This window comes from Physella acuta, unplaced genomic scaffold, assembly GCF_028476545.2.
Source record: "Physella acuta isolate Inbredline_101_S28 unplaced genomic scaffold, ASM2847654v3 ptg000054l, whole genome shotgun sequence".
NCBI classification, from domain to species: Eukaryota; Metazoa; Mollusca; class Gastropoda; family Physidae; genus Physella; species Physella acuta.
Window position 1 is genome coordinate 113,959 of NW_026731574.1, and position 23,913 is coordinate 137,871.

A 23,913-nucleotide genomic window follows, 5' to 3' on the forward strand; every position below is an offset into this window, starting at 1 on the left:
GTTTTTCTTATGTCAAGCTGTTTTTCTTATGTCAAGTTGAATTTCTGCATATGTAAATAAATGTTTCATCGTGTGCCTGAGTTAAACAACAGAATGTGTTTAATGATTGGTCGCCAACCTTCTGTCGGACTAAAACTTTCTGTGTTCCACAGTATCTGTAAGGAGTTCCAGCTGATCAAGGAACGCTCGCTGACAGTTCCCAACTCCAGTGAGGAACTGATTGACATGCTGACATTTGTTGAGACTGCCAGAACCATGGGCATGATCAAGCTTAACGAGAGGATTACGGTAGGTTGAATTAGGGGCACGGTAGGGTTAATGAGGGTTACAGTAGGTTTTATGAGGATGACAGTAGGTTTTATAAGGATTACAGTAGGTGTTCTAAGGATTACAATAGGTTTTATGAGGATTACAGTAGGTTTTATAAGGATTATAGTAGGTTTAATGAGGATTACAGTAGGTTTTATAAGGATTACAGTAGGTTTTATACTATCATATGCTTGATTTGGCTGCACTGTTTTGATTTAATTAAAAAATGTAAATATACCTTTTTAAAACTGCAATATTTGTTTTGTAAAATCAGCCGTAACTCACAACCGTTTTATGTTGCAACTTTTTCAGGAATCCAAAGACAGATTGGCCTACCTGATAGATGTGTTTTTCTTTGAGCCAAAAGATATTGAGCTGAACTGTGAGGTTCTCACATGGCCCACCAGGATCATGCCCATCTTTGATGAAAACGACACTGTAAGTTGTCACCTAACGACACTGTAAGTTGTCACCTAACGACACTGTAAGTTTTGGCCTAACAACTTCCTAAAGTATTTGTACAAGTTCATGTGAAGAAACTCTTTCCTCAATTTCTTTAGGCCACTTAGAGCCTGACAGCTGAAGATAAAACTGAGAGAAGAAAATACATTTATACTCCATCTGGTTTGAACAGCCAGTTTTCTAAAAATACATAATTTTAAATGTATGAAGAATCCAGTCTTGCTCTTTACCTTGATAATTTTCTACTGCTTGTTCCATATTTAGTTGGTGGAGCAGTCTAGACATGATATAAATAGATTTGATTTTCTACTGCTTGTCCCATATTTAGTTGGTGGAGCAGTCTAGACATGATATAAATAGATTTGATTTTCTACTGCTTGTTCCATGTTTAGTTGGTGGAGCAGTCTAGACATGATATAAATAGATTTGATTTTCTACTGCTTGTTCCATGTTTAGTTGGTGGAGCAGTCTACTGTTTAGACATGATATAAATAGATTTGATTTTCTACTGCTTGTTCCATGTTTAGTTGGTGGAGCAGTCTACTGTTTAGACATGATATAAATAGATTTGATTTTCTACTGCTTGTTCCATGTTTAGTTGGTGGAGCAGACTAGACATGATATAAATAGATTTGATTTTCTACTGATTGTCCCATGTTTAGTTGGTGGAACAGTCTAGACTGAAGGGAGAGAAGGAGCTGATCCACAGGAGAGAGAAGATCATGTTGGAGCTGGAGAAACTGCGGATGAGGGTGGATGAGTTCAACGACTACGGGGAGCTGGACATGATGCAGCAGTACGTCCAGGATGTTCGTCAAGTCCAGCGCCGCATTCAGGACCTTAACGAACAGGTCTTTGTCTTGCTTATTCATTAACTTTTTCAATGGCTATAGCTGGGTTATTTATTTAAAGTAACCTGAGTTGACTTCTATGATAATTAAAAGATAACATAAGTAAGGTTCACGAACAGAAGGTTTAGATTTCTATTTGTGACAAAGTTTAGATTTTAATTTGTGATTGGAAAGTTTAGATTTTTATTTGTGATTGGAAAGTTTAGATTTCTATTTGTGACAGAAATGATATTTTTATTTGTGATAATTTTCTCCCAGGTCAACTGGATAAACAAAGAGGAGCAACTGTACAAGTATCCAATATCCACATATCCAGACATCGAGGACATCAGCTCCTCCCTCGATCCATTCTTAAGGTTGTTCACTGTCATCTCCAAGTGGCAGAGAGCTGAGAAAAAGTAAATATTTGTTTCACACAATTTGCTGTTTCAGGTTTTTAACTCACTAGTGACTGTTTGTTGCTGTTGATTTAACTGTGTGACCTTTTCATTTCATGTTTTTTACACAGCTTTAAAGTACAAGATTTAGAGTAAATAATTTTTTCTCTCTTCCTTAGGACAATGGATGGAGCTTTTCTTGAGCAAAATGCTGAGGCTATAGAGTCAGAGGTGGATGAGTTCTACAGGTAATTTTGTGGCCATGGTGGAGTTTCTTGTTAGTTTGTGGCTATGGTGGAGTTTCTTGTTAGTTTGTGGCTATGGTGGAGTTTCTTGTTAGTTTGTGGCTATGGTGGAGTTTCTTGTTAGTTTGTGGCCATGGTAGAGTTTCTTGTTAGTTTGTGGCCATGGTGGAGTTAGTTTGTGGCCATGGTGGAGTTTCTTGTTAGTTTGTGGCCATGGTGGAGTTTCTTGTTAGTTTGTGGCCATGGTGGAGTTTCTTGTTAGTTTGTGGCTATGGTGGAGTTTCTTGTTAGTTTGTGGCTATGGTGGAGTTTCTTGTTAGTTTGTGGCTATGGTGGAGTTTCTTGTTAGTTTGTGGCCATGGTGGAGTTTCTTGTTAGTTTGTGGCCATGGTAAAGTTTCTTGTTAGTTTGTGGCCATGGTGGAGTTTCTTGTTAGTTTGTGGCCATGGTGGAGTTTCTTGTTAGTTTGTGGCCATGGTGGAGTTTCTTGTTAGTTTGTGGCCATGGTAGAGTTAGTTTGTGGCCATGGTAGAGTTTCTTGTTAGTTTGTGGCCATGGTAAAGTTTCTTGTTAGTTTGTGGCCATGGTAGAGTTTCTTGTTAGTTTGTGGCCATGGTAAAGTTTCTTGTTAGTTTATATGCTAGAATGTGATATTTTTTACCCACATCTCACATAAATCTTATGAAATTTGAGATTTATAAAAATATTATTGTTATTTAAAACTAAACATAATTCACAATACAATCAAATCATGAGGATATACATTTGAATGATTCCCTTTACCTACAGAGGTAATTTGATGATATCTTTCTACCTCCAGAGACCTGTTTAAGACCCAGAAAGTTTTCAACCAGAAGGTGAAGAAGATGCAGCTAGAGAAGGAGGAGATGGAGAGGGAGAAGAAGAAGAAGAAGAGGCTGCAGGACGAGGATGGGGAGGCGCCGTCAACAGAACCAGAGGAGGAGGAGGCCTTGAGAATCCCAGAGGCCATCAACATCATCAACACAACCATGGAGGCCATCAGACAGTTCAAGGTGAAGGTCACTTACCATACACCAGTGGCTGCCCTTTACTTGGGTGATCTTGAACCTTTGAATGTTTTTGTCAGTTAGAAGTCTGCCAGCTAGATCATTTCCAAACCTTGGTGTTGGGTGGAGGGGGGGGGGGCTTACTTGGTGGATAGCTAAGATCTCACCAAGTTTAATCAAATAATACAAGGCTCCCACTGGAGTTCTTTTAGGGCAAACAAAATCTTTATCAACTATTTTATCATAGGTGTCTGCTAAGATTCTCCCACAAAGCTTACATCATCAAAATACACATTTTTAAAAAATATTAAATTTATTCTAAGCTGACCAAGCTTACTCAATCACCTCAAACTTTATGTTGTGATACTTCAGTGGGTCTCAAACTTTAAATCAGCAAACAAAAAGCAGGTAATGAAAGTTTACAACAGGCTGACAAACTTTTGATTTCTTGAAACAGGAAGTGATTCCAGTGATTGCCATCATGTGCAACCCCGGCATACGCAAGCGCCACTGGGACCGCATGAATGAGATCGCAGGCTTTAACCTGACCCCTGACGCAGGCACCACCCTGCGCAAGATGCTCAAGCTGAACATTGAGCCTTTCCTGGAACAGTTTGAGACCATCTCAGGGTCTGCTTCAAAGGTAGGCAAGCTACATGTGTCTGGTGTTCTCACTTATAGATAACTAGTCCAAATTCTGATGGTCAGCTAGTAACTGTAATAAGTTGTTTATAATTAGAATTAATTGTTTTTTTAAATACATTTTTAATAATTTCTTTAAATGAAAAAAATTACTTTTTAAAAAAAAAAAAATTGATTAAAATAGCATCACATAATTAGTTACTAGTTTAAACAATTCGTGTGTATTTGTTTAGTTAGAATGAGTTTCTAGTTTTTAACAAAGTTGTTTTAAAATGTTTTTGTCAGGAATTTTCTCTGGAGAAAGCTCACATCAAGATGGTGGAGGAATGGGAGTCCATAAACTTTACTCTCATACAGGTAAAAAAAGTTTTTTCACTACAACTCTCATACAGGTAAAAAAAAATTTGTTCATTACAACTCTCATACAGGTAAAGTTTTTTTTGGGGAGGGTCACTACAACACTCATACAAGTAGCACTTTTTTATTTTAGAGAGGATCTATACAACTATCAAAATATAAGCTTTAAAACATTGATATCATACACACAACCATAGCCATAATCCACAGCCATGACATAGGCTTCCCCTAGCCCTACCACAATAACCACAGGAAGTTTAAAATCTTTACTCAATTACCTTTAATTTAATAACTTTCTCCCCCCCCCCCCGCCTTCCAGTACCGTGACACAGGTGTCAGCATCCTGGCGTCAGTTGATGACATGCAGACGACACTGGATGACCAGATTGTCAAGACACAGACCATGAGAGGCTCGCCCTTCATTAAACCTTTTGAGAAGGAGATGAAGGTCTGTTGCATAGACAAATCCATTCACTTTATACAATTGATAGCAGTAAAAAATTGGTGAAGTATTTGGATTTCCTTAAGTTTGGGAGGACAAAATGTTGTAGTTTATAGCAATAAAAAAATTGTGGCACTATTTTTGATTTCCTTAAGTTTGGGAGGACGAAATGTTGTAGTTGATAGCAGTAAAAAAATTGTGGCACTATTTTGATTTCTTCAAGTTTGAGTGGACAAATTGTTGTAGATGATAGCAGTAAATAAATTTGTAGCACTACTTTGATTTCCCCAGGACTGGGAGGACAAGCTGATGCACACCCAGGAGACCATAGACGAGTGGCTGAAGGTGCAGGCCCAGTGGCTGTATCTGGAGCCCATCTTCTCCTCGGAGGACATCATGCAGCAGATGCCAGAGGAAGGCAGGCTCTTCCAGATGGTGGACAGGAACTGGAAGGACATCATGAGGAACACTAGTAAAGATCCTAGGGTGAGTGGGGGTGGGGGGGGGGGATGGGGGGGGTAGGGGGTGGGGTGGAGGGGGGTGGGGTGGTGGGGGGTTAACATATGGGGTGAGGGGACAGGAATTGGAAGGACATCATGAGGGACACTAGCAAAGATCCCAGGGTGAGTGGGGGTGGGGGGGTTAACATATGGGGTGAGGGGACAGGAATTGGAAGGACATCATGAGGGACACTAGCAAAGATCCCAGGGTGAGTGGGGGTGGGGGGGGTTAACATATGGGGTGAGGGGACAGGAATTGGAAGGACATCATGAGGAACACTAGCAAAGATCCCAGGGTGAGTGGGGGTGGGGGGGTTAACATATGGGGTGAGGGGACAGGAATTGGAAGGACATCATGAGGAACACTAGCAAAGATCCCAGGGTGAGTGGGGTGGGGGGTGTGGGGGGGGGGGGGGGGGTAACATTTGGGGTGGGGGGGGGAGGGACAGGAATTGGAAGGACATCATGAGGAACACTAGCAAAGATCCCAGGGTGAGTGGGGTGGGGGGTGGGGGGGGGGGGGGTAACATTTGGGGTGGGGGGAGGGACAGGAATTGGAAGGACATCATGAGGAACACTAGCAAAGATCCCAGGGTGAGTGGGGTGGGGAGGTGGGGTGGGGGGGCAGGAATTGGAAGGACATCATGAGGAACACTAGCAAAAATCCCAGGGTGAGTGGGGTGGGGAGGTGGGGTGGGGGGGCAGGAATTGGAAGGACATCATGAGGAACACTAGCAAAGATCCCAGGGTGAGTGGGGTGGGGAGGTGGGGTGGGGGGGCAGGAATTGGAAGGACATCATGAGGAACACTAGCAAAGATCCCAGGGTGAGTGGGGGGATGGGGGCAGTCAACAATTGAGGTGGGGATGATCAACAGATGGGGTGGGGGTGGACTACAGATGGGGGTCAACAGTTTGGGTTGAGGTGGACAACAGATGGGGGGTGGGGGTGGTCAACAGATGGGGTGGGGGGAAATGGGAACCAGCAAATATCCTAGAGTGAAATGTGGGGTGGGGCAAAATCCTATGGGGTGTGTGGGGGAGAGGCGTGTGTGTGGAGATAATCATATACTTCAGGTGTTTATTTTATGTGTAATTATATATTTTGTAATACACCCAACAAAATGGCTGATGTTTGTTGTTGTTTGGCCAGGTGCTAGTTGCATGCAACGTGCCAGGACTGCTGGACAAACTACAGGACAGTAACGGTCTGCTGGACAAGATCAACAAGGGACTGAACGCTTATCTAGAGAAGAAACGTCTTTTCTTCCCAAGGTATTGTTTCCTAGTCATCCACAGTTATTTTAATTAGCATTTCACAGTCAGCCACAGTTATTTTAATTAGCATTTCACAGGCATCCACAGTTATTTTAATTAGCATTTCACAGTCATCCACAGTTATTTTAATTAGCATTTCATAGTCATCCACAGTTATTTTAATTAACATTTCACAGTCATCCACAGTTATTTTAATTAGCATTTCATAGTCATCCACAGTTATTTTAATGTTTTCCTTATTTACCAATACTTTAAAATTATTTTTAATTTTTAAAATTCATTGTACCTAAAAATGATACTTTAATCATGCTTTTCTAAAGTACTTTATTAAATAAAAAAAAATGCTTTCATACAATATATGAATTCAATTTTTTTAGACACAGTACATTGAAGCTTGTCATGAAATAATTTTTTTGTTTGTCATTTTTTTGTCATTTTTCTCGCAGGTTCTTTTTCTTGTCAAACGACGAGATGCTGGAGATTTTGTCCGAGACCAAAGACCCAACGCGTGTCCAGCCTCACCTGAAGAAATGTTTTGAGGGCATCGCCAAGTTGGAGTTTGACAACCAACTGGACATCCACGCCATGTTCAGCAGTGAAGGGGAGAAGATCAAGCTAAGCCAGGTAACTCTGTCTGACAAAATTACAATTTTAAGGGGAGAAGATCAAGCTAAGCCAGGTAACTCTGACAAAATTACAATTTTAAGGGGAGACGATCAAACTAAGTCAGGTAACTCGGTCTAACTAAGTTACAATTTTAAGGGGAGACGATCAAGCTAAGTCACGTAACTCTGACTGACAAAATTACAATTTTAAGGGGAGAAGATCAAACTAAGTCAGGTAACTCTGTCTGACAAAATTACAATTTTAAGGGGAGAAGATCAAACTAAGTCAGGTAACTCTGTCTGACAAAATTACAATTTTAAGGGGAGAAGATCAAACTAAGTCAGGTAACTCTGTCTGACAAAATTACAATTTTAAGGGGAAAAGATCAAGCTAAGTCTGACAAAATTACAATTTTAAGGGGAGAAGATCAAACTAAGCCAGTTAACTCTGTCTGACAAAATTACAATGTTAAGGGGAAAAGATTAAACTAAGCCAGGTAACTCTGTCTAACAAAATTACAATTTTAAGGGGAGAAGATCAAACTAAGTCTGACAAAATTACAATTCTAAGGGGAGAAGATCAAACTAAGTCAGGTAACTCTGACAAAATTACAATTTTAAGGGGAGGAGATCAAGCTAAGTCAGGTAACTCTGTCTGACAAAATTACAATTCTAAGGGGAGATCAAGCTAAGTCAGGTAATTGCAATGGCACTGAGGTATTGATCTATCATGCTGAAATGGTCAACATTTTAACATATATTTTTAGCACAATTCAGACTTTGCCGCTGTAATGGAATATTTCCACAAAGGGATTTTTATTCTCTACATTTTATTTAAAAAAAACCCGAGATATTTTGTGTAGTACTTGAATTGTGTGTTTGATCACAAAAATGGTTTGTGTACATCAGGTGATCTCAACGTCCGAGGCCAGAGGTGCGGTGGAGAAGTGGCTGCTTCAGGTACAAGATGTCATGTTGATGTCAGTCAGAGATGTCATTGAGAGAGCTGTTGAGGTTTGTATTCAATTTTTTCTACCTTGTGTTGACTGTGCTCTCCTGGTCTTGAAGTTAAAAAACTGCTCTGATGTCCGCCATTTGTAAGGTTACCCTGTGAGATCTGACATTTTTTTAATATTAAAATAATTTATCTGTGTCAGTTTAACTCACAGTTTAAAAAAAACTGTTTACTTCAACTACAATTTAATACAAGTTTTTAAAAATGCATCATAAATATTAAACACAACTTTATCAAACTGAAATAGGAAGTGAAATCTAAAATAGAATCTAAAATTAGAATTTCTTTTATTAATGTCACTGATTTAGTGACAGTCTTCAATATTTGTTTACTTCTGTTTACTGTGTGTTAATTTATGAATTTTTTTTATAGTTAGTGGGATAGGCTTAATTAAAAGCTGGATTACAAATTTTTAAATTATTTAAAAAAAAAATTTGTTGAGGGATAGGCCTAATTAAAAGCTGGATTACAAATTTTAAAATTATTTTCTTTTAAAACGTAAGTTGTGGGATGGGCCTAATTAAAAGCTGGATTACAAATTTTAAAATTATTTTCTTTTAAAATGTAAGTTGTGGGATGGGCCTAATTAAAAGCTGGATTACAAATTTTAAAATTATTTCCCTTTAAAATGACAGCCAAAACTTTGCCCCAAGCCAGGAAAGGTGATTTGGTGTTACTATAAATAGTTTGTTAGATTCACCCTTTGACCTTAGATCACAGCAACATTGTCTAGTTTGTGTATCAAATCCCACTGAAGAAGTGGTTCAAAATCTAGTTTGTTAACTTTTGTTTAGTTTCTGTTTGTATCAAATCCCACTGAAGAAGTGGTTCAAAATTTTGTTTGTTAACTTTTGTTTAGTTTCTGTGTGTATCAAATCCCACTGAAGAAGTGGTACAAAAATCTTGTTTGTTAACTTTTGTTCAGTTTCTGTATGTTAGTTTACATGTAGCCTAACTCAGTTATTTTTGAACATTTGAAATGTTTCATAGAATGTTTTGAGCACAACATTTTTGATGTTGTGTTTAGTGCACGCAACTAGTGTAGTTAGCTAGCAGACATCAACAAATGTTGATATTTTTCATCATTTATATTCACCATGTTGTTGATAATTTATTATCCCATATCTTCACTGTAATGTTGATATTTTTCATCATTTATATTCACCATGTTGTTGATAGTTTATTATCCCATATCTTCACTGTAATGTTGATATTTTTCATTTTATATTCACCATATTGTTGATAATTTATCATCCCATATCTTCACTGTAATGTTGATATTTTTCATCATTTATATTCACCATGGTGTTGATAATTTATCATCCCATATCTTCACTGTAATGTTGATATTTTTCATCATTTATATTCACCATGTTGTTGATAATTTATCATCCCATATCTTCACTGTAATGTTGATATTTTTCATCATTTATATTCACCATGTTGTTGATAATTTATCATCCCATATCTTCACTGTAATGTTGATGTTTTCAACTGAGCATGTCTTATGAATAAAGTTAAAAAATCATTTTTATGTATTCAATATGTAAGTCATCTGATGTATGTATAATAATATCCAATTATTTTAGGCGTACCCAATGACCCCACGTACTGAATGGGTGAAGGTGTGGCCGGGGCAGGTGGTGTTGTGTGTGTCGCAGGTGAGTTGTGTGTGTCGCAGGTGAGTTGTGTGTGTCGCAGGTCAGTTGTGTGTGTCACAGGTCAGTTGTAGATCTAGCAGTAAAGAAACAATTTAATTATGGTATACACGAGAACACATGTAAATAAAGTAATTGGATAAATCTAAGCTAATGAACTCGACAAAAAAAATGTAACCGTTAATTTTTTGTATTTTAAAAATGTGTTTGCTAGGCCTTCTGGACAAGAGAAGTTCACGAGGTCATCCCAGGTGGACCCCAGGGGCTGAGGGAATATTACGAGAAGCAAAAGATACAGGTCTGGCACTCTTTGTTGGTCTGTTAACCTTTTCAATGTTAATCCTTCCACTGTTAACCTTTCCACTGTTAACCCTTCCACTGTTAACCCTTCCACTGTTAACCTTTCCATCAAGACATGTTTAAAGGGCATACTTTACACAATGTAGTGTTAGTAAAAACCAAGTGGCCAGTTATTGAAAGGTGTTTGTTTACAAGTGGCCAGTTTTTGATAGATATTTGTTTACAGATGAATGAACTGGTTGCCCTGGTGCGAGGCAAGTTGACCAAACAACAACGCATCACGCTGGGCGCTCTGGTCACTATTGACGTCCATGCTAGAGATGTCATCCTCGAGATGGCAGACAAAGGTCAGTGTCCATCTTCTAGGTCACTGGGGACCTCTTGTAGGTCTCTGGGGACCTCTTGTAGGTCTCTGGGGGACCTCTTGTAGGTCTCTGGGGGACCTCTTGTAGGTCTCTGGGGACCTCTTGTAGGTCACTGGGGACCTCTTGTAGGTCACTGGAACCTCTTGTAGGTCACTGGGGACCTCTTGTAGGTCACTGGGGGACCTCTGTAGGTCTCTGGGGACCTAACTGGGGACCTCTTGTAGGTCTCTGGGGACCTCTTGTAGGTCTCTGGGGACCTCTTGTAGGTCACTGGGGGACCTCTGTAGGTCTCTGGGGACCTAACTGGGGACCTCTTGTAGGTCACTGGGGGACCTCTTGTAGGTCTCTGGGGACCTTGTAGGTCTCTGGGGGACCTCTTGTAGGTCTCTGGGGGACCTCTTGTAGGTCTCTGGGGACCTCTTGTAGGTCACTGGGGACCTCTTGCAGGTCTCTGGGGACCTCTTGCAGGTCTCTGGGGACCTCTTGCAGGTCTCTGGGGACCTCTTGCAGGTCTCTGGGGGACCTCTTTTAGGTCTCTGGGGGACCTCTTGCAGGTCTCTGGGGACCTCTTGCAGGTCTCTGGGGACCTCTTGCAGGTCTCTGGGGACCTCTTGCAGGTCTCTGGGGACCTCTTGCAGGTCTCTGGGGACCTCTTGTAGGTCACTGGGGACCTCTTGTAGGTCACTGGGGGACCTCTGTAGGTCTCTGGGGGACCTAACTGGGGACCTCTTGTAGGTCTCTGGGGACCTCTTGTAGGTCTCTGGGGACCTCTTGTAGGTCACTGGGGGACCTCTGTAGGTCTCTGGGGACCTAACTGGGGACCTCTTGTAGGTCACTGGGGGACCTCTGTAGGTCTCTGGGGGACCTCACTGGGGACCTCTTGTAGGTCACTGGGGGACCTCTGTAGGTCTCTGGGAACCTCTTGCAGGTCTCTGGGGACCTCTTGCAGGTCTCTGGGGACCTCTTGCAGGTCTCTTGGGGACCTCTTTTAGGTCTCTGGGGGACCTCTTGCAGGTCTCTGGGGACCTCTTGTAGGTCTCTGGGGACCTCTTGCAGGTCTCTGGGGACCTCTTGCAGGTCTCTGGGGACATCTTGCAGGTCTCTTGGGGACCTCTTTTAGGTCTCTGGGGGACCTCTTGTAGGTCTCTGGGGACCTCTTGCAGGTCTCTGGGGGACCTCTTGCAGGTCTCTGGGGACCTCTTGCAGATCTCTGGGGACCTCTTGCAGGTCTCTGGGGACCTCTTGCAGGTCTCTGGGGACCTCTTGCAGGTCTCTGGGGACCTCTTGCAGGTCTCTGGGGACCTCTTGTAGGTCTCTGGGGACCTCTTGCAGGTCTCTGGGGACCTCTTGCAGGTCTCTGGGGACATCTTGCAGGTCTCTTGGGGACCTCTTTTAGGTCTCTGGGGGGACCTCTTGTAGGTCTCTGGGGACCTCTTGCAGGTCTCTGGGGGACCTCTTGCAGGTCTCTGGGGACCTCTTGCAGATCTCTGGGGACCTCTTGCAGGTCTCTGGGGACCTCTTGCAGGTCTCTGGGGACCTCTTGCAGGTCTCTGGGGACCTCTTGCAGGTCTCTGGGGACCTCTTGCAGATCTCTGGGGACCTCTTGCAGGTCTCTGGGGGACCTCTTGCAGGTCTCTGGGGACCTCTTGCAGGTCTCTGGGGACCTCTTGCAGGTCTCTTGGGGACCTCTTTTAGGTCTCTGGGGGACCTCTTGCAGGTCTCTGGGGACCTCTTGCAGTTCTCTGGGGACCTCTTGCAGGTCTCTGGGGACCTCTTGCAGGTCTCTGGGGACATCTTGCAGGTCTCTTGGGGACCTCTTTTAGGTCTCTGGGGGACCTCTTGTAGGTCTCTGGGGACCTCTTGCAGGTCTCTGGGGACCTCTTGCAGATCTCTGGGGACCTCTTGCAGGTCTCTGGGGACCTCTTGCAGGTCTCTGGGGGACCTCTTGCAGGTCTCTGGGGACCTCTTGCAGGTCTCTGGGGACCTCTTGCAGGTCTCTGGGGGACCTCTTGCAGGTCTCTGGGGGACCTCTTGCAGGTCTCTGGGGGACCTCTTGCAGGTCTCTGGGGATCTCTTGCAGGTCTCTGGGGGACCTCTTGCAGGTCTCTGGGGACCTCTTGCAGGTCTCTGGGGACCTCTTGCAGGTCTCTGGGGACCTCTTGCAGGTCTCTTGGGGACCTCTTGCAGGTCTCTGGGGGACCTCTTGCAGGTCTCTGGGGACCTCTTGCAGGTCTCTGGGGACCTCTTGCAGGTCTCTGGGGGACCTCTTGTAGGACTGGGGACCTTTTGTAGTTCTCTGGGACCTTTTGTAGTTCTCTGGGGACCTCTTGTAGGTCTCAAGTTGAATTACTAGCCTCTAAGTTCCACCAGCTTTGAACAGTTTTTTGGGTTGTTGATTAAAGATTTTCATGCAGTTCGAGGCTACAGTTGGCCAGGATATTTGAAGACAGAATTTGCTGCGGCTCATAAAAAATTGCATGTCTCAAACTGGACAATAGATTGGTTAAAAACTGAAACTGTTGTATTGAATGTTGTTGTGCAGGTGTGGCCACAGAGAACGACTTCAACTGGCTGGCACAGCTGCGCTACTACTGGGAGGAGTCGAGGATGTTGGTGCGCATCACCAACGCCACCGTCAAGTACTGCAATGAGTACCTGGGCAACTCAGGGCGTCTGGTCATCACCCCACTCACTGACAGATGCTACAGGTACTTTTGTCACTGATAGGTGGTACTTTGTCACTGACAGATGGTAGTTTTGTCACTGACAGATGGTAGTTTTTTCACTAACAGATGGTAGTTTTGTCACTGACAGATGGTACAGGTAGTTTTGTCACTGACAGATGCTACAGGTAGTTTTGTCACTGACAGATGTCACAGGTAGTTTTGTCACGGACAGATGGTAGTTTTGTCACTGACAGGTGATACTTTGTCACTGACAGATGGTAGTTTTGTCACTGACAGATGGTAGTTTTTTCACTAACAGATGGTAGTTTTGTCACTGACAGATGGTACAGGTAGTTTTGTCACTGACAGATGCTACAGGTAGTTTTGTCACTGACAGATGTCACAGGTAGTTTTGTCACTGACAGATGGTAGTTTTGTCACTGACAGATGGTAGTTTTGTCACTGACAGATGTCACAGGTAGTTTTGTCACTGACAGATGTTACAGGTAGTTTTGTCACTGACAGATGTCACAGGTAGTTTTGTCACTGACAGATGGTAGTTTTGTCACTGACAGATGGTAGTTTTGTCACTGACAGATGTTACAGGTAGTTTTGTCACTGACAGATGGTAGTTTTGTCACTGACAGATGGTAGTTTTGTCACTGACAGATGTTACAGGTAGTTTTGTCACTGACATGCTACAGGTAATTTTGTCACTGACATGCTACAGGTAATTTTGTCACTGACAGATGTTACAGGTAGTTTTGTCACTGACATGCTACAGGTAATTTTGTCACTGACAGATGCTACAGGTAGTTTTGTCACTGACATGCTACAGGTAATTTTGTCACTGACAGATGCTTCAGGTAGTTTTGTCATTTACTGACCCCCCCTAGGTAGCTGTCCTAATATGAACTGTTTGTAAGGTTTGCAACCATAACATCTATACTGTCACTGACATGCTGTTTTTTAAGATAAAATCTCTCTCTCACTCTTATATTTAAAGCTTAAGGTAGTGACTGACTGTACTGCACACAGAGCTAGCCTAGTGGTTAAAAATTAAATATTTGATTAGAAAGTTTAATAAAAGAAAACTGATCAGAGTTATCTCCTCATGGCCAGGACTCTGGTTGGTGCCTTCCATCTGAACCTTAACGGGGCCCCTGAGGGTCCAGCAGGGACTGGCAAGACGGAAACAACAAAAGATCTGGCTAAAGCCATCGCCGTCCAGTGTGTGGTCTTCAACTGCTCCGATGGTCTGGACTACATTGCTATGGGGAAGGTGCGTTACTCTCTGCACTTACAAAATTAAACTGACAGTGGTGGAATATTTTTAATGCAAGCTGTTGTATTATGTAATTCTAATTGTTTTGTGACTTTGAATCCAGTTTTTTAAAGGTCTGGCTTCAGCTGGTGCCTGGGCTTGTTTTGATGAGTTCAACAGAATTGACTTGGAGGTGCTGTCTGTTGTAGCCCAGCAGGTGAGAGATTGTTGCTGTCTGTTTGATTTCATCTTCATAGAAAAGTTTTTATTTTAAAATAAAATAAAAAAAATATTATATCAAATTAAAAAAAAATAATAAATATTATATAGGCCTAGATATTTTAATTTCCAATTAAAAAAACAACCATAAATATTAATTTTTTAAAAGTGCAAACTAATTTTTTATTGTTAAATCTTTCACCTGACTTGTTAGATTTTGTATGTTAAATCTTTCACTTGACTTGTTAGATTTTGTGTTAAATCTTTCACCTGACTTAGATTTTGTGCATCATACGAGCTGTCCAAGCCCACGTGGACAGGTTTGTGTTTGAGGGCACAGAGCTGAACCTCAACCCAAACTGCTACGTCTGCATCACGATGAATCCTGGCTACGCTGGCCGCTCAGAGCTGCCAGATAATCTCAAAGTTCTCTTCAGGACGGTCGCCATGATGGTAATTTTACTCCCACACTAATTAGTGCACAATAATTAATTATTGTTGTCACATTATAGCAAATTAAAAGTATAATTTGTCTTGTTAATTTTCAGTTGAGATAAATCATACTATTAATTAAAATTGTATTTTATTTTATTGTTCCAACTTTTTTAGCTATTAAAGTTGTTTTTGGCTCTCCATTTAAAAAAAAAATTGTGTTACTAAAATTTTGGACTTTTAAAACCTTTACTATGCCATGTTTTCTGAAATCTCCCCCCCCCCCCCCCTTCTGATGTTTTAGGTCCCTGACTATGCCATGATTGCCGAGATCTCCCTCTACTCCTACGGGTTCCTGGACGCCAGAAGTCTGGCCGTGAAGATTGTCACCACGTACAGGCTGTGCTCTGAGCAGCTGTCCTCACAGTTCCACTACGACTATGGCATGAGAGCTGTCAAGGCTGTGTTGTCTGCTGCTGGCAATCTCAAGCTCAAGTTCCCTGATGAGGCGGAGGATATACTGGTCAGTGGGGTCATAGGGGTCAAGTGGGGTCTTAGGGGTCAACTGGTCAGTAGGCTCACAGGGGTCAACAAGGATCACATAAGTCAACTGTTCACAGGGGTCAGTGAGCTCACAGGGGTCAGTGATTCAGTGGGGTCACATCGGTCTGTGGGGTCTTAGAGTTAATGGGGTTGCCAGGGTCAACTGGTCCTTAGATCACATGGGCAACCAGTCAGTGGGGTCACAAGGGACAGCCAAGGATGTTTCAATCTATAATTTATTTTATTCAGAATACTTAGTTTTAGTAAAAAGCAACAAATAGAATTATTCCTGCATGCCAAATGTTTCTCTCCCCAGCTGTTGAGGTCTATCATGGATGTGAACCTGCCCAAGTTTTTGTCCCACGACATCCCTCTCTTCACTGGCATCATATCAGATCTGTTTCCTGGGCTTCAGCTGCCTGAAGCAGACTATAAGGTCTGTAGAACCCCAGTCATTCCTCTGTTATAGAACTGTCATCTAGCAAAATATGTCAAATTTTGTGAAACAAATTTTTAAAAATTTAAATATTTTCCGATTTCTTTACAGCTTATTACCGTTCATTTTTGTATTTAAAAAATGCTTGGCTGGTAAAACTAACATGCTTAGGTCTATATTTTTTATAGTTTTTATGATCCTACTTTAATGGTATAAAATTAGACATCTGTATATAAAATATAAAATATTTTTTTTGAAATTTGAAACAACTGTTGCATGTCCCACCCCCTCCCCCAGGTGTTCCTTGATGCCATGGTCAGAGTCTCAGACCAGAAGAACCTCCAGTTTGTCCAGTTCTTCAAAGAGAAAATCATCCAGACGTACGAGATGATGATAGTCAGACACGGGTACGTTGGTTCACTTTATAGAACAATTTTTGTTGGATCACTTTATAGAACAATTTTTGTTGGATCACTTTATAGAACAATTTTTGTTGGATCACTTTATAGAACAATTTTTGTTGGATCACTTTATAGAACAATTTTTGTTGGATCACTTTATAGAACAATTTTTGTTGGTTCACTTTATAGAACAATTTTTGTTGGATCACTTTATAGAACAATTTTTGTTGGATCACTTTATAGAACAATTTTTGTTGGTTCACTTTATAGAAAAGTTATTAAAAAAATATCTTTTCAACTTTTGTATACATAGGCAATATGTTGTGATTTATACAAATGTTACACAAAAAAGTACTAATATCGATCTTTAGTTTAAAAATTGCAACTTTTATTTGAAGAGTTTTTTCTCCCCTTCCAATGTTTCACTGAAGACTGTTTGTCTCCCCTGCCTATGTTTCCCTGAAAAAAGATTTATCTCCCCTCCCCAGTTTTATGCTTGTTGGTGAACCTTTTATCTCCCCTCCCCAGTTTTATGCTTGTTGGTGAACCTTTTGTCTCCCCTCCCCAGTTTTATGCTTGTTGGTGAACCTTTTGTCTCCCCTCCCCAGTTTTATGCTTGTTGGTGAACCTTTTGTCTCCCCTCCCCAGTTTTATGCTTGTTGGTGAACCTATTATCTCCCCTCCCCAGTTTTATGCTTGTTGGTGAACCTTTTGTCTCCCCTCCCCAGTTTTATGCTTGTTGGTGAACCTATTATCTCCCCTCCCCAGTTTTATGCTTGTTGGTGAACCTTTTATCTCCCCTCCCCAGTTTTATGCTTGTTGGTGAACCTTTTATCTCCCCTCCCCAGTTTTATGCTTGTTGGTGAACCTTTTGTCTCCCCTCCCCAGTTTTATGCTTGTTGGTGAACCTTTTGTCTCCCCTCCCCAGTTTTATGCTTGTTGGTGAACCTTTTGTCTCCCCTCCCCAGTTTTATGCTTGTTGGTGAACCTATTATCTCCCCTCCCCAGTTTTATGCTTGTTGGTGAACCTTTTGTCTCCCCTCCCCAGTTTTATGCTTGTTGGTGAACCTATTATCTCCCCTCCCCAGTTTTATGCTTGTTGGTGAACCTTTTGTCTCCCCTCCCCAGTTTTATGCTTGTTGGTGAACCTTTTGTCTCCCCTCCCCAGTTTTATGCTTGTTGGTGAACCTTTTGTCTCCCCTCCCCAGTTTTATGCTTGTTGGTGAACCTTTTGTCTCCCCTCCCCAGTTTTATGCTTGTTGGTGAACCTTTTATCTCCCCTCCCCAGTTTTATGCTTGTTGGTGAACCTTTTATCTCCCCTCCCCAGTTTTATGCTTGTTGGTGAACCTTTTGTCTCCCCTCCCCAGTTTTATGCTTGTTGGTGAACCTTTTGTCTCCCCTCCCCAGTTTTATGCTTGTTGGTGAACCTTTTATCTCCCCTCCCCAGTTTTATGCTTGTTGGTGAACCTTTTGTCTCCCCTCCCCAGTTTTATGCTTGTTGGTGAACCTTTTGTCTCCCCTCCCCAGTTTTATGCTTGTTGGTGAACCTTTTGTCTCCCCTCCCCAGTTTTATGCTTGTTGGTGAACCTTTTGTCTCCCCTCCCCAGTTTTATGCTTGTTGGTGAACCTTTTGTCTCCCCTCCCCAGTTTTATGCTTGTTGGTGAACCTTTTGTCTCCCCTCCCCAGTTTTATGCTTGTTGGTGAACCTTTTGTCTCCCCTCCCCAGTTTTATGCTTGTTGGTGAACCTATTATCTCCCCAGTTTTATGCTTGTTGGTGAACCTTTTGCCTCCCCTCCCCAGTTTTATGCTTGTTGGTGAACCTTTTGCCTCCCCTCCCCAGTTTTATGCTTGTTGGTGAACCTTTTGCCTCCCCTCCCCAGTTTTATGCTTGTTGGTGAACCTATTATCTCCCCTCCCCAGTTTTATGCTTGTTGGTGAACCTTTTGTCTCCCCTCCCCAGTTTTATGCTTGTTGGTGAACCTTTTATCTCCCCAGTTTTATGCTTGTTGGTGAACCTTTTGTCTCCCCTCCCCAGTTTTATGCTTGTTGGTGAACCTATTATCTCCCCTCCCCAGTTTTATGCTTGTTGGTGAACCTTTTGTCTCCCCTCCCCAGTTTTATGCTTGTTGGTGAACCTTTTGCCTCCCCTCCCCAGTTTTATGCTTGTTGGTGAACCTTTTGCCTCCCCTCCCCAGTTTTATGCTTGTTGGTGAACCTTTTGCCTCCCCTCCCCAGTTTTATGCTTGTTGGTGAACCTTTTGGAGGGAAGACCAAGGTCCTGGAGACCCTACAGGAGGGGATGACCTTGCTGAGTAATGAGGGGGAGGAGGAGTATGAGAAGGTCATCTCTAGGATCATTAACCCCAAGTCTATCACCATGGGTCAGCTCTTTGGGCAGTTTGACCAGGTCTCACATGAGGTAAGAGCGTGTTTGCTTTTGGAAATTATTTTATGACGTCCAGATTTTTAGCAGTTTTATTGTAGCCTACTCTTATGTCTATTATAGGTTGACAAATTTTTTTAATCAATGTAATGTAAACAAGTTTTATTCACCTCTTACTTATAATTAAAAACAACTCTGATTAAATTCAAGCAAAACTGTTATAACTTTATGTTATCCATAACTCTATAAGATCAGAGACTATGTAAAATTATGGTGTTTTTTCCCACACTGTGCCTATTTATCCCACACAACTAATGTGATGATGTTAATCGTAACAAAAATGTGACCTTGTGTGATTATGTTAACAATTTTTTGACCTTGTGTGATGATGTTAACAAAATGTGACCTTGTGTTAACAGTGGACAGACGGAGTTGTGGCCAACACGTTCCGAGAGTTTGCCTCCACCGACACGCCGGACAGGAAGTGGGTGATATTTGACGGCCCCATTGACGCGCTGTGGATAGAAAACATGAACACGGTGCTGGACGACAACAAAAAACTTTGTCTGATGAGTGGAGAGATCATACAGATGTCAACTGTCATGTCGCTGATCTTTGAGACAATGGACCTCTCCCAGGCCTCGGTACATTGGGTTTCATATTAGTGGTGGTTGTACATGAACACTAGAGGTCACATGACTGGTGATACATTGGGTTTGATAGTGGTGCTTGTGATAGTGGTCACATGAACGGTGATACTAATAGTAATACTGGTTGCCTTGTTGTCACTCCTAAGTTAGGATATCCAGAAATGTTGAGACATTAAATGTCTACTGTAAATTTTACCCATATTAAAAAAATTACCCACAGGAAGATCTAGACCTGTTGTCAGTACATTTTAGCTTTAGTCATACATTCTTTTCATTTAAATAAATTACTACATAAAAAAAATAATAGTTTAAGAAATGTGTTGATATTGTATCCTTTAAGATATTGAAACAAGTTCTGACAGGTAAACTAAAACTTTATGCACTGTTCCCAAAGTCAAACTAGCTCAGGCCATTTTACTTTACTGTAAACCCTTCACTGGTCCAGCAAAATAAATCCTGGCATAATGTCAGTGTATTCTTCACTGTTAAACAAATAAAATTATGTTACCTTGTTATTATGTTATTGTTACACCTGTTGTTGTTATCATGTTATTGTTACACCTGTTGTTGTTATCATGTTATTGTTACATCTGTTATTGTTACATCTGTTGTATTTCCTCTACCCAGTTACTATCTATTGTTATAATGTTATTGTTACACCTGTTGTTGTTATCATGTTATTGTTACACCTGTTGTATTTCCTCTGTCCAGCCTGCCACTGTCAGCCGATGTGGTATGGTGTACCTGGAACCCACGACCCTGGGGTGGCGCCCCCTGGTCAAGTCGTGGCTGCACCTGTTCCCCAAAGTTGTGGGTGAGGACGCCATAGAGATGCTGCATGCCATGCTGGAGTGGCTGGTGGACCCTTGTCTGGACTTTGTCAGGAAAAACTGCAAGGTCGGTCAGGTTTTTTGTTTTGTTTAATGTTACAGGGAAGTTACACTTTTTTAACTTCTGTTGACATGAATTTAAAATAACTGAGCTGTTATGTTTAGTGATGAGGTTTTCCTGTTTGAACTTTTAGGAATATGTTCAAGGCAGCCCAGCCAATCAGACCAAGTCTCTCATGTACATGATTGACATGCTCATGTATGATGGGATATCAGCAGAAGATGCAGCTGAAAACCGCCATTTAAAAACATGGCTTTCAGTGAGTCCATGATTCTCCAGCAGTTCTCAAACTTTACAAGAAAAGTTGCCTCGACATCCATTTTTTAATCTTTTAGTGCAGTTTATTTAAACCAAAAAATGTTTTATAAGCTTCAAAATTATTTTGATCTTCTTAGCTTAGTCATACCACAACACTTCTAAAACAACTAAAGAATTTAAAAAAATGATAGACTTAGCTTATCCATATCTCACTATAACTAAATAAGCTAGAGACTATAAAAGAACTGTAGACCTACAATAAGCTTAGCCATACATCACCCTAACTGGATAAGCTATAGAAATTTTTGCTAGCCAGATTTCAATTTTTACATGTTACTGTTCAAATTTTCCTTAATATTTAAATTTTTAGCTTGTGTACATTCCATCTGATTTAAATTTTTGTTCCCCCCCCCCTCCCTTACAGGCTGCAGTCTTGTTTTCCATTCCCTGGTCTATTGGGGGTTGTATTGATGTGGACAGCAGGACCAAGTTTGACTCGTTCTACCGTGAGCTGGTGGCTGGCAAGTTTGAAGCCCACCCCATCCCCAAGGAGATTGGTAAAGTGGAGATGATGATCCCAGCTGAACACCCGGTCTATGACTATTATTATGAGGTTTGTTGCCAGATTTTTTCAAATGCTGAGGTGAAAAAAAAACATAATTAAACAAAAAGAGTCAACATTTTTTTTCTCTTTTTGGTTTAGGATTTTAAAATTTGTAATTATTTGAAAGGAATAATCCACAACAGACTAAATCAACACATGCACAAAAAACTGAAGGTTGGGTGTAGCGAAATGTGCCCTTGTGGCAAGGCCCCGGAAAACACGGAGCACGTACTCCAGGAATGTACTTTGTATAGCCAGGCAAGAGTCAGACACTGGCCCCAGCCCACCCCACTCAGGGAAAAATTATATGGGACACCTGACAAACTGGAGACCACAGTCCGGTTTGTCCACGAAGTTGGACTTGTTGTCTGAATCCTCCACCATATTCAAAAATTAAGAACGAAGAAGAAGAAGAAAAGAAGAAAGGAATAATTATATTCTTATATAAGTTGATTTACAAGTAACTTTATCAAGAATTCTGGACAACTATCCAAATTGAATATATATATATATATATATATGCCTATATATATATATATATATATATATATATATATATATATATATATATATATATATATATATATATATATATATATATATATATATATATATATATATATATATATATATATATATATATATATATATATTCTTAGTCTGTTTCTATAACCCTAGCATATGACTTGATTGTGTTTCCATGCACTAAAGTCAGGTACTCATTAGGGCTGGGTTGACTCAGGAGCATGAGTTTTAAGTGACACTTAGCAGTCATGTGCTCTGCCCTTTGATAACACAATATTGAAATACAACTTGAAATAGTTTATTGTTTGTCTGATTACTCCAAACATCCCCCTCTCCTTGAGTAGGTCAACATGAAATGGTTTGTTGTTTGTTTATCTCAGCAAAAGGCCAAAGGTCAGTGGAACCACTGGAATGTTCTGCTGAGAGGATCTGAACCCAAGACAACCAAGATCCGTGAGATGCTGGTCCCAACCATGGACACCGCACGCTACACCTTCATCATGGACCTGTGTATCCATCACAACAGGTGGGTGGTGTGGGGAGTGTGTGTGTGGGGTGGTGGAGTGTGTGGGGGTGGTGGGGGAGGGGGTTTACACCTTCATCATGGACCTGTGTATCCATCACAACAGGTGGGTGGGTGTGTGTGGGGGGGGGGGGGGAGAGGGAAGTGTTGGGGGGAGGCTACACCATCATGGAACTGTGTATCCATCACAACAGGTGGGTGGGGTGTATGTGTGTGTGGGGGGTGGTTGGTGGGGTGGGCGTGGGGGGAAGGGGGAAGGGGTGGGGTAGGGGGGCTACACCTTCATCATGGACCTGTGTATCCATCACAACAGGTGGGTGGTGTGGGGAGTGTGTGTGTGTGGGGGGGGGGGGTTGGGGGGGGGGTTACACCTTCATCATGGACCTGTGCATTGATCACAAAAGTTGAGGAGAGGAGGACATGTTTGTTCTTTTGATTTTGTCTTGGAAAAATTAATTAGATTTATTGTAATCAAAGGAGGTGGTGCATTGACCTAGTAATGATGACAAGACTCTTGTGTCTGGAATGTTCTAGTACAGTTTGTAATAAAGCTGGAGTTTATTTCTTTTGACCTCTAGACCCCTGCTACTAGTTGGCCCAACTGGCACAGGAAAAAGTGCGTACGTGCAGCAGAAACTGATGCATGAGCTCCCACAGGACAAGTACCTGGCCACTTTCATCAATTTTTCTGCCCAGACAAGTGCAAATATGACTCAGGTAAGTTTATTAAAACACCCACATTTTGAATCAAATGTGTATCAAAAAATAAAATTTAAAAACATTAATACATTTAAAAACATAATTTCATCTTAAAAAAGCAATGTTTGATACCATTATTTTACTATAATATTATTGATTAATTTAATGACCTTACTAATTTAAACTGCTGATAAAGTGTGACTATTGAATGAGTGAATTTGTCGCCAGAACATCATCATGTCCAGGCTGGACAAGCGCAGGAAGGGCGTGTTTGGGCCCCAGGTGGGCAAGAAGGCCATCATCTTTGTTGATGACCTGAACATGCCAGCTAAAGAGGTGTACGGAGCCCAGCCCCCCATAGAGCTGCTGCGACAGTTTATTGACCACGGCAACTGGTCAGTCCATGTTTTATTGCTCAAAGCTAACTTCATAAATAGTACAACATTTAGTTTATATTGGAAAACTTATTCACTTTTTATAACCTGGTGTTAGAAAGGGTGGTTACTGCAAAAAAAATGGCTACTATCTTTAAGATTGAGTTTTTAATCAAACCATCACAACCACAACTTTTAGACAATTTGTGAAAAGCGTTGATGCTAAAATAGGTTTATGGCTTGTACAAGGGTTAGTATTTGCCATTAGGGCTAGTCATCCCAATCAGGTTTGTTTTAATGTGTGGTTTGGTAACAGCCTACAGATATATTTGGTAACACCCAGCCTAACTCCTCACATAAAGTAAAAGTTCTCTTGCTTGACTTCAGGTATGACCTTAAGGACACAAGCAAGATTGTCCTCCAGGACATACAGTTCCTGACCGCCATGGGTCCTCCTGGCGGTGGTCGTAACACCATCACCCTGCGCTTCATGCGACACTTCAACATCATATCCATGAATCCTTTCAATGATGAGTCCATGACCAAGATCTTCAACACACTCATCAGCACATATCTCAGGGTTAGTCCAGCTACCGCAGGTTACATGTGT

At 41.6% G+C, this 23,913-nt stretch overlaps 1 protein-coding gene across 2 annotated transcripts in view; it reads left to right on the forward strand.

The window, feature by feature from the left end:
• The window catches only part of LOC131946860 (dynein axonemal heavy chain 12), a 67,800-nt gene that overhangs the window by 9,110 nt on the left and 34,777 nt on the right, over positions 1 to 23,913 (forward strand). For both annotated transcript variants that reach the window (XM_059307843.1, XM_059307851.1), the window contains exons 14-45: positions 153 to 288; positions 622 to 747; positions 1,434 to 1,622; positions 1,881 to 2,020; positions 2,179 to 2,247; positions 3,065 to 3,278; positions 3,730 to 3,915; positions 4,200 to 4,271; positions 4,591 to 4,719; positions 5,005 to 5,199; positions 6,365 to 6,486; positions 6,936 to 7,113; positions 8,004 to 8,108; positions 9,699 to 9,770; positions 9,982 to 10,065; positions 10,294 to 10,414; positions 12,975 to 13,140; positions 14,221 to 14,380; positions 14,487 to 14,579; positions 14,861 to 15,034; positions 15,318 to 15,536; positions 15,873 to 15,992; positions 16,290 to 16,399; positions 18,632 to 18,815; positions 19,199 to 19,423; positions 20,141 to 20,326; positions 20,454 to 20,579; positions 21,003 to 21,191; positions 22,088 to 22,233; positions 22,809 to 22,947; positions 23,158 to 23,324; positions 23,691 to 23,883. In XM_059307843.1, the coding sequence (XP_059163826.1) occupies positions 153 to 288; positions 622 to 747; positions 1,434 to 1,622; positions 1,881 to 2,020; positions 2,179 to 2,247; positions 3,065 to 3,278; positions 3,730 to 3,915; positions 4,200 to 4,271; positions 4,591 to 4,719; positions 5,005 to 5,199; positions 6,365 to 6,486; positions 6,936 to 7,113; positions 8,004 to 8,108; positions 9,699 to 9,770; positions 9,982 to 10,065; positions 10,294 to 10,414; positions 12,975 to 13,140; positions 14,221 to 14,380; positions 14,487 to 14,579; positions 14,861 to 15,034; positions 15,318 to 15,536; positions 15,873 to 15,992; positions 16,290 to 16,399; positions 18,632 to 18,815; positions 19,199 to 19,423; positions 20,141 to 20,326; positions 20,454 to 20,579; positions 21,003 to 21,191; positions 22,088 to 22,233; positions 22,809 to 22,947; positions 23,158 to 23,324; positions 23,691 to 23,883 (4,735 nt within the window). The remainder of the gene's footprint in view (positions 1 to 152; positions 289 to 621; positions 748 to 1,433; positions 1,623 to 1,880; positions 2,021 to 2,178; positions 2,248 to 3,064; positions 3,279 to 3,729; positions 3,916 to 4,199; positions 4,272 to 4,590; positions 4,720 to 5,004; positions 5,200 to 6,364; positions 6,487 to 6,935; positions 7,114 to 8,003; positions 8,109 to 9,698; positions 9,771 to 9,981; positions 10,066 to 10,293; positions 10,415 to 12,974; positions 13,141 to 14,220; positions 14,381 to 14,486; positions 14,580 to 14,860; positions 15,035 to 15,317; positions 15,537 to 15,872; positions 15,993 to 16,289; positions 16,400 to 18,631; positions 18,816 to 19,198; positions 19,424 to 20,140; positions 20,327 to 20,453; positions 20,580 to 21,002; positions 21,192 to 22,087; positions 22,234 to 22,808; positions 22,948 to 23,157; positions 23,325 to 23,690; positions 23,884 to 23,913) is intronic.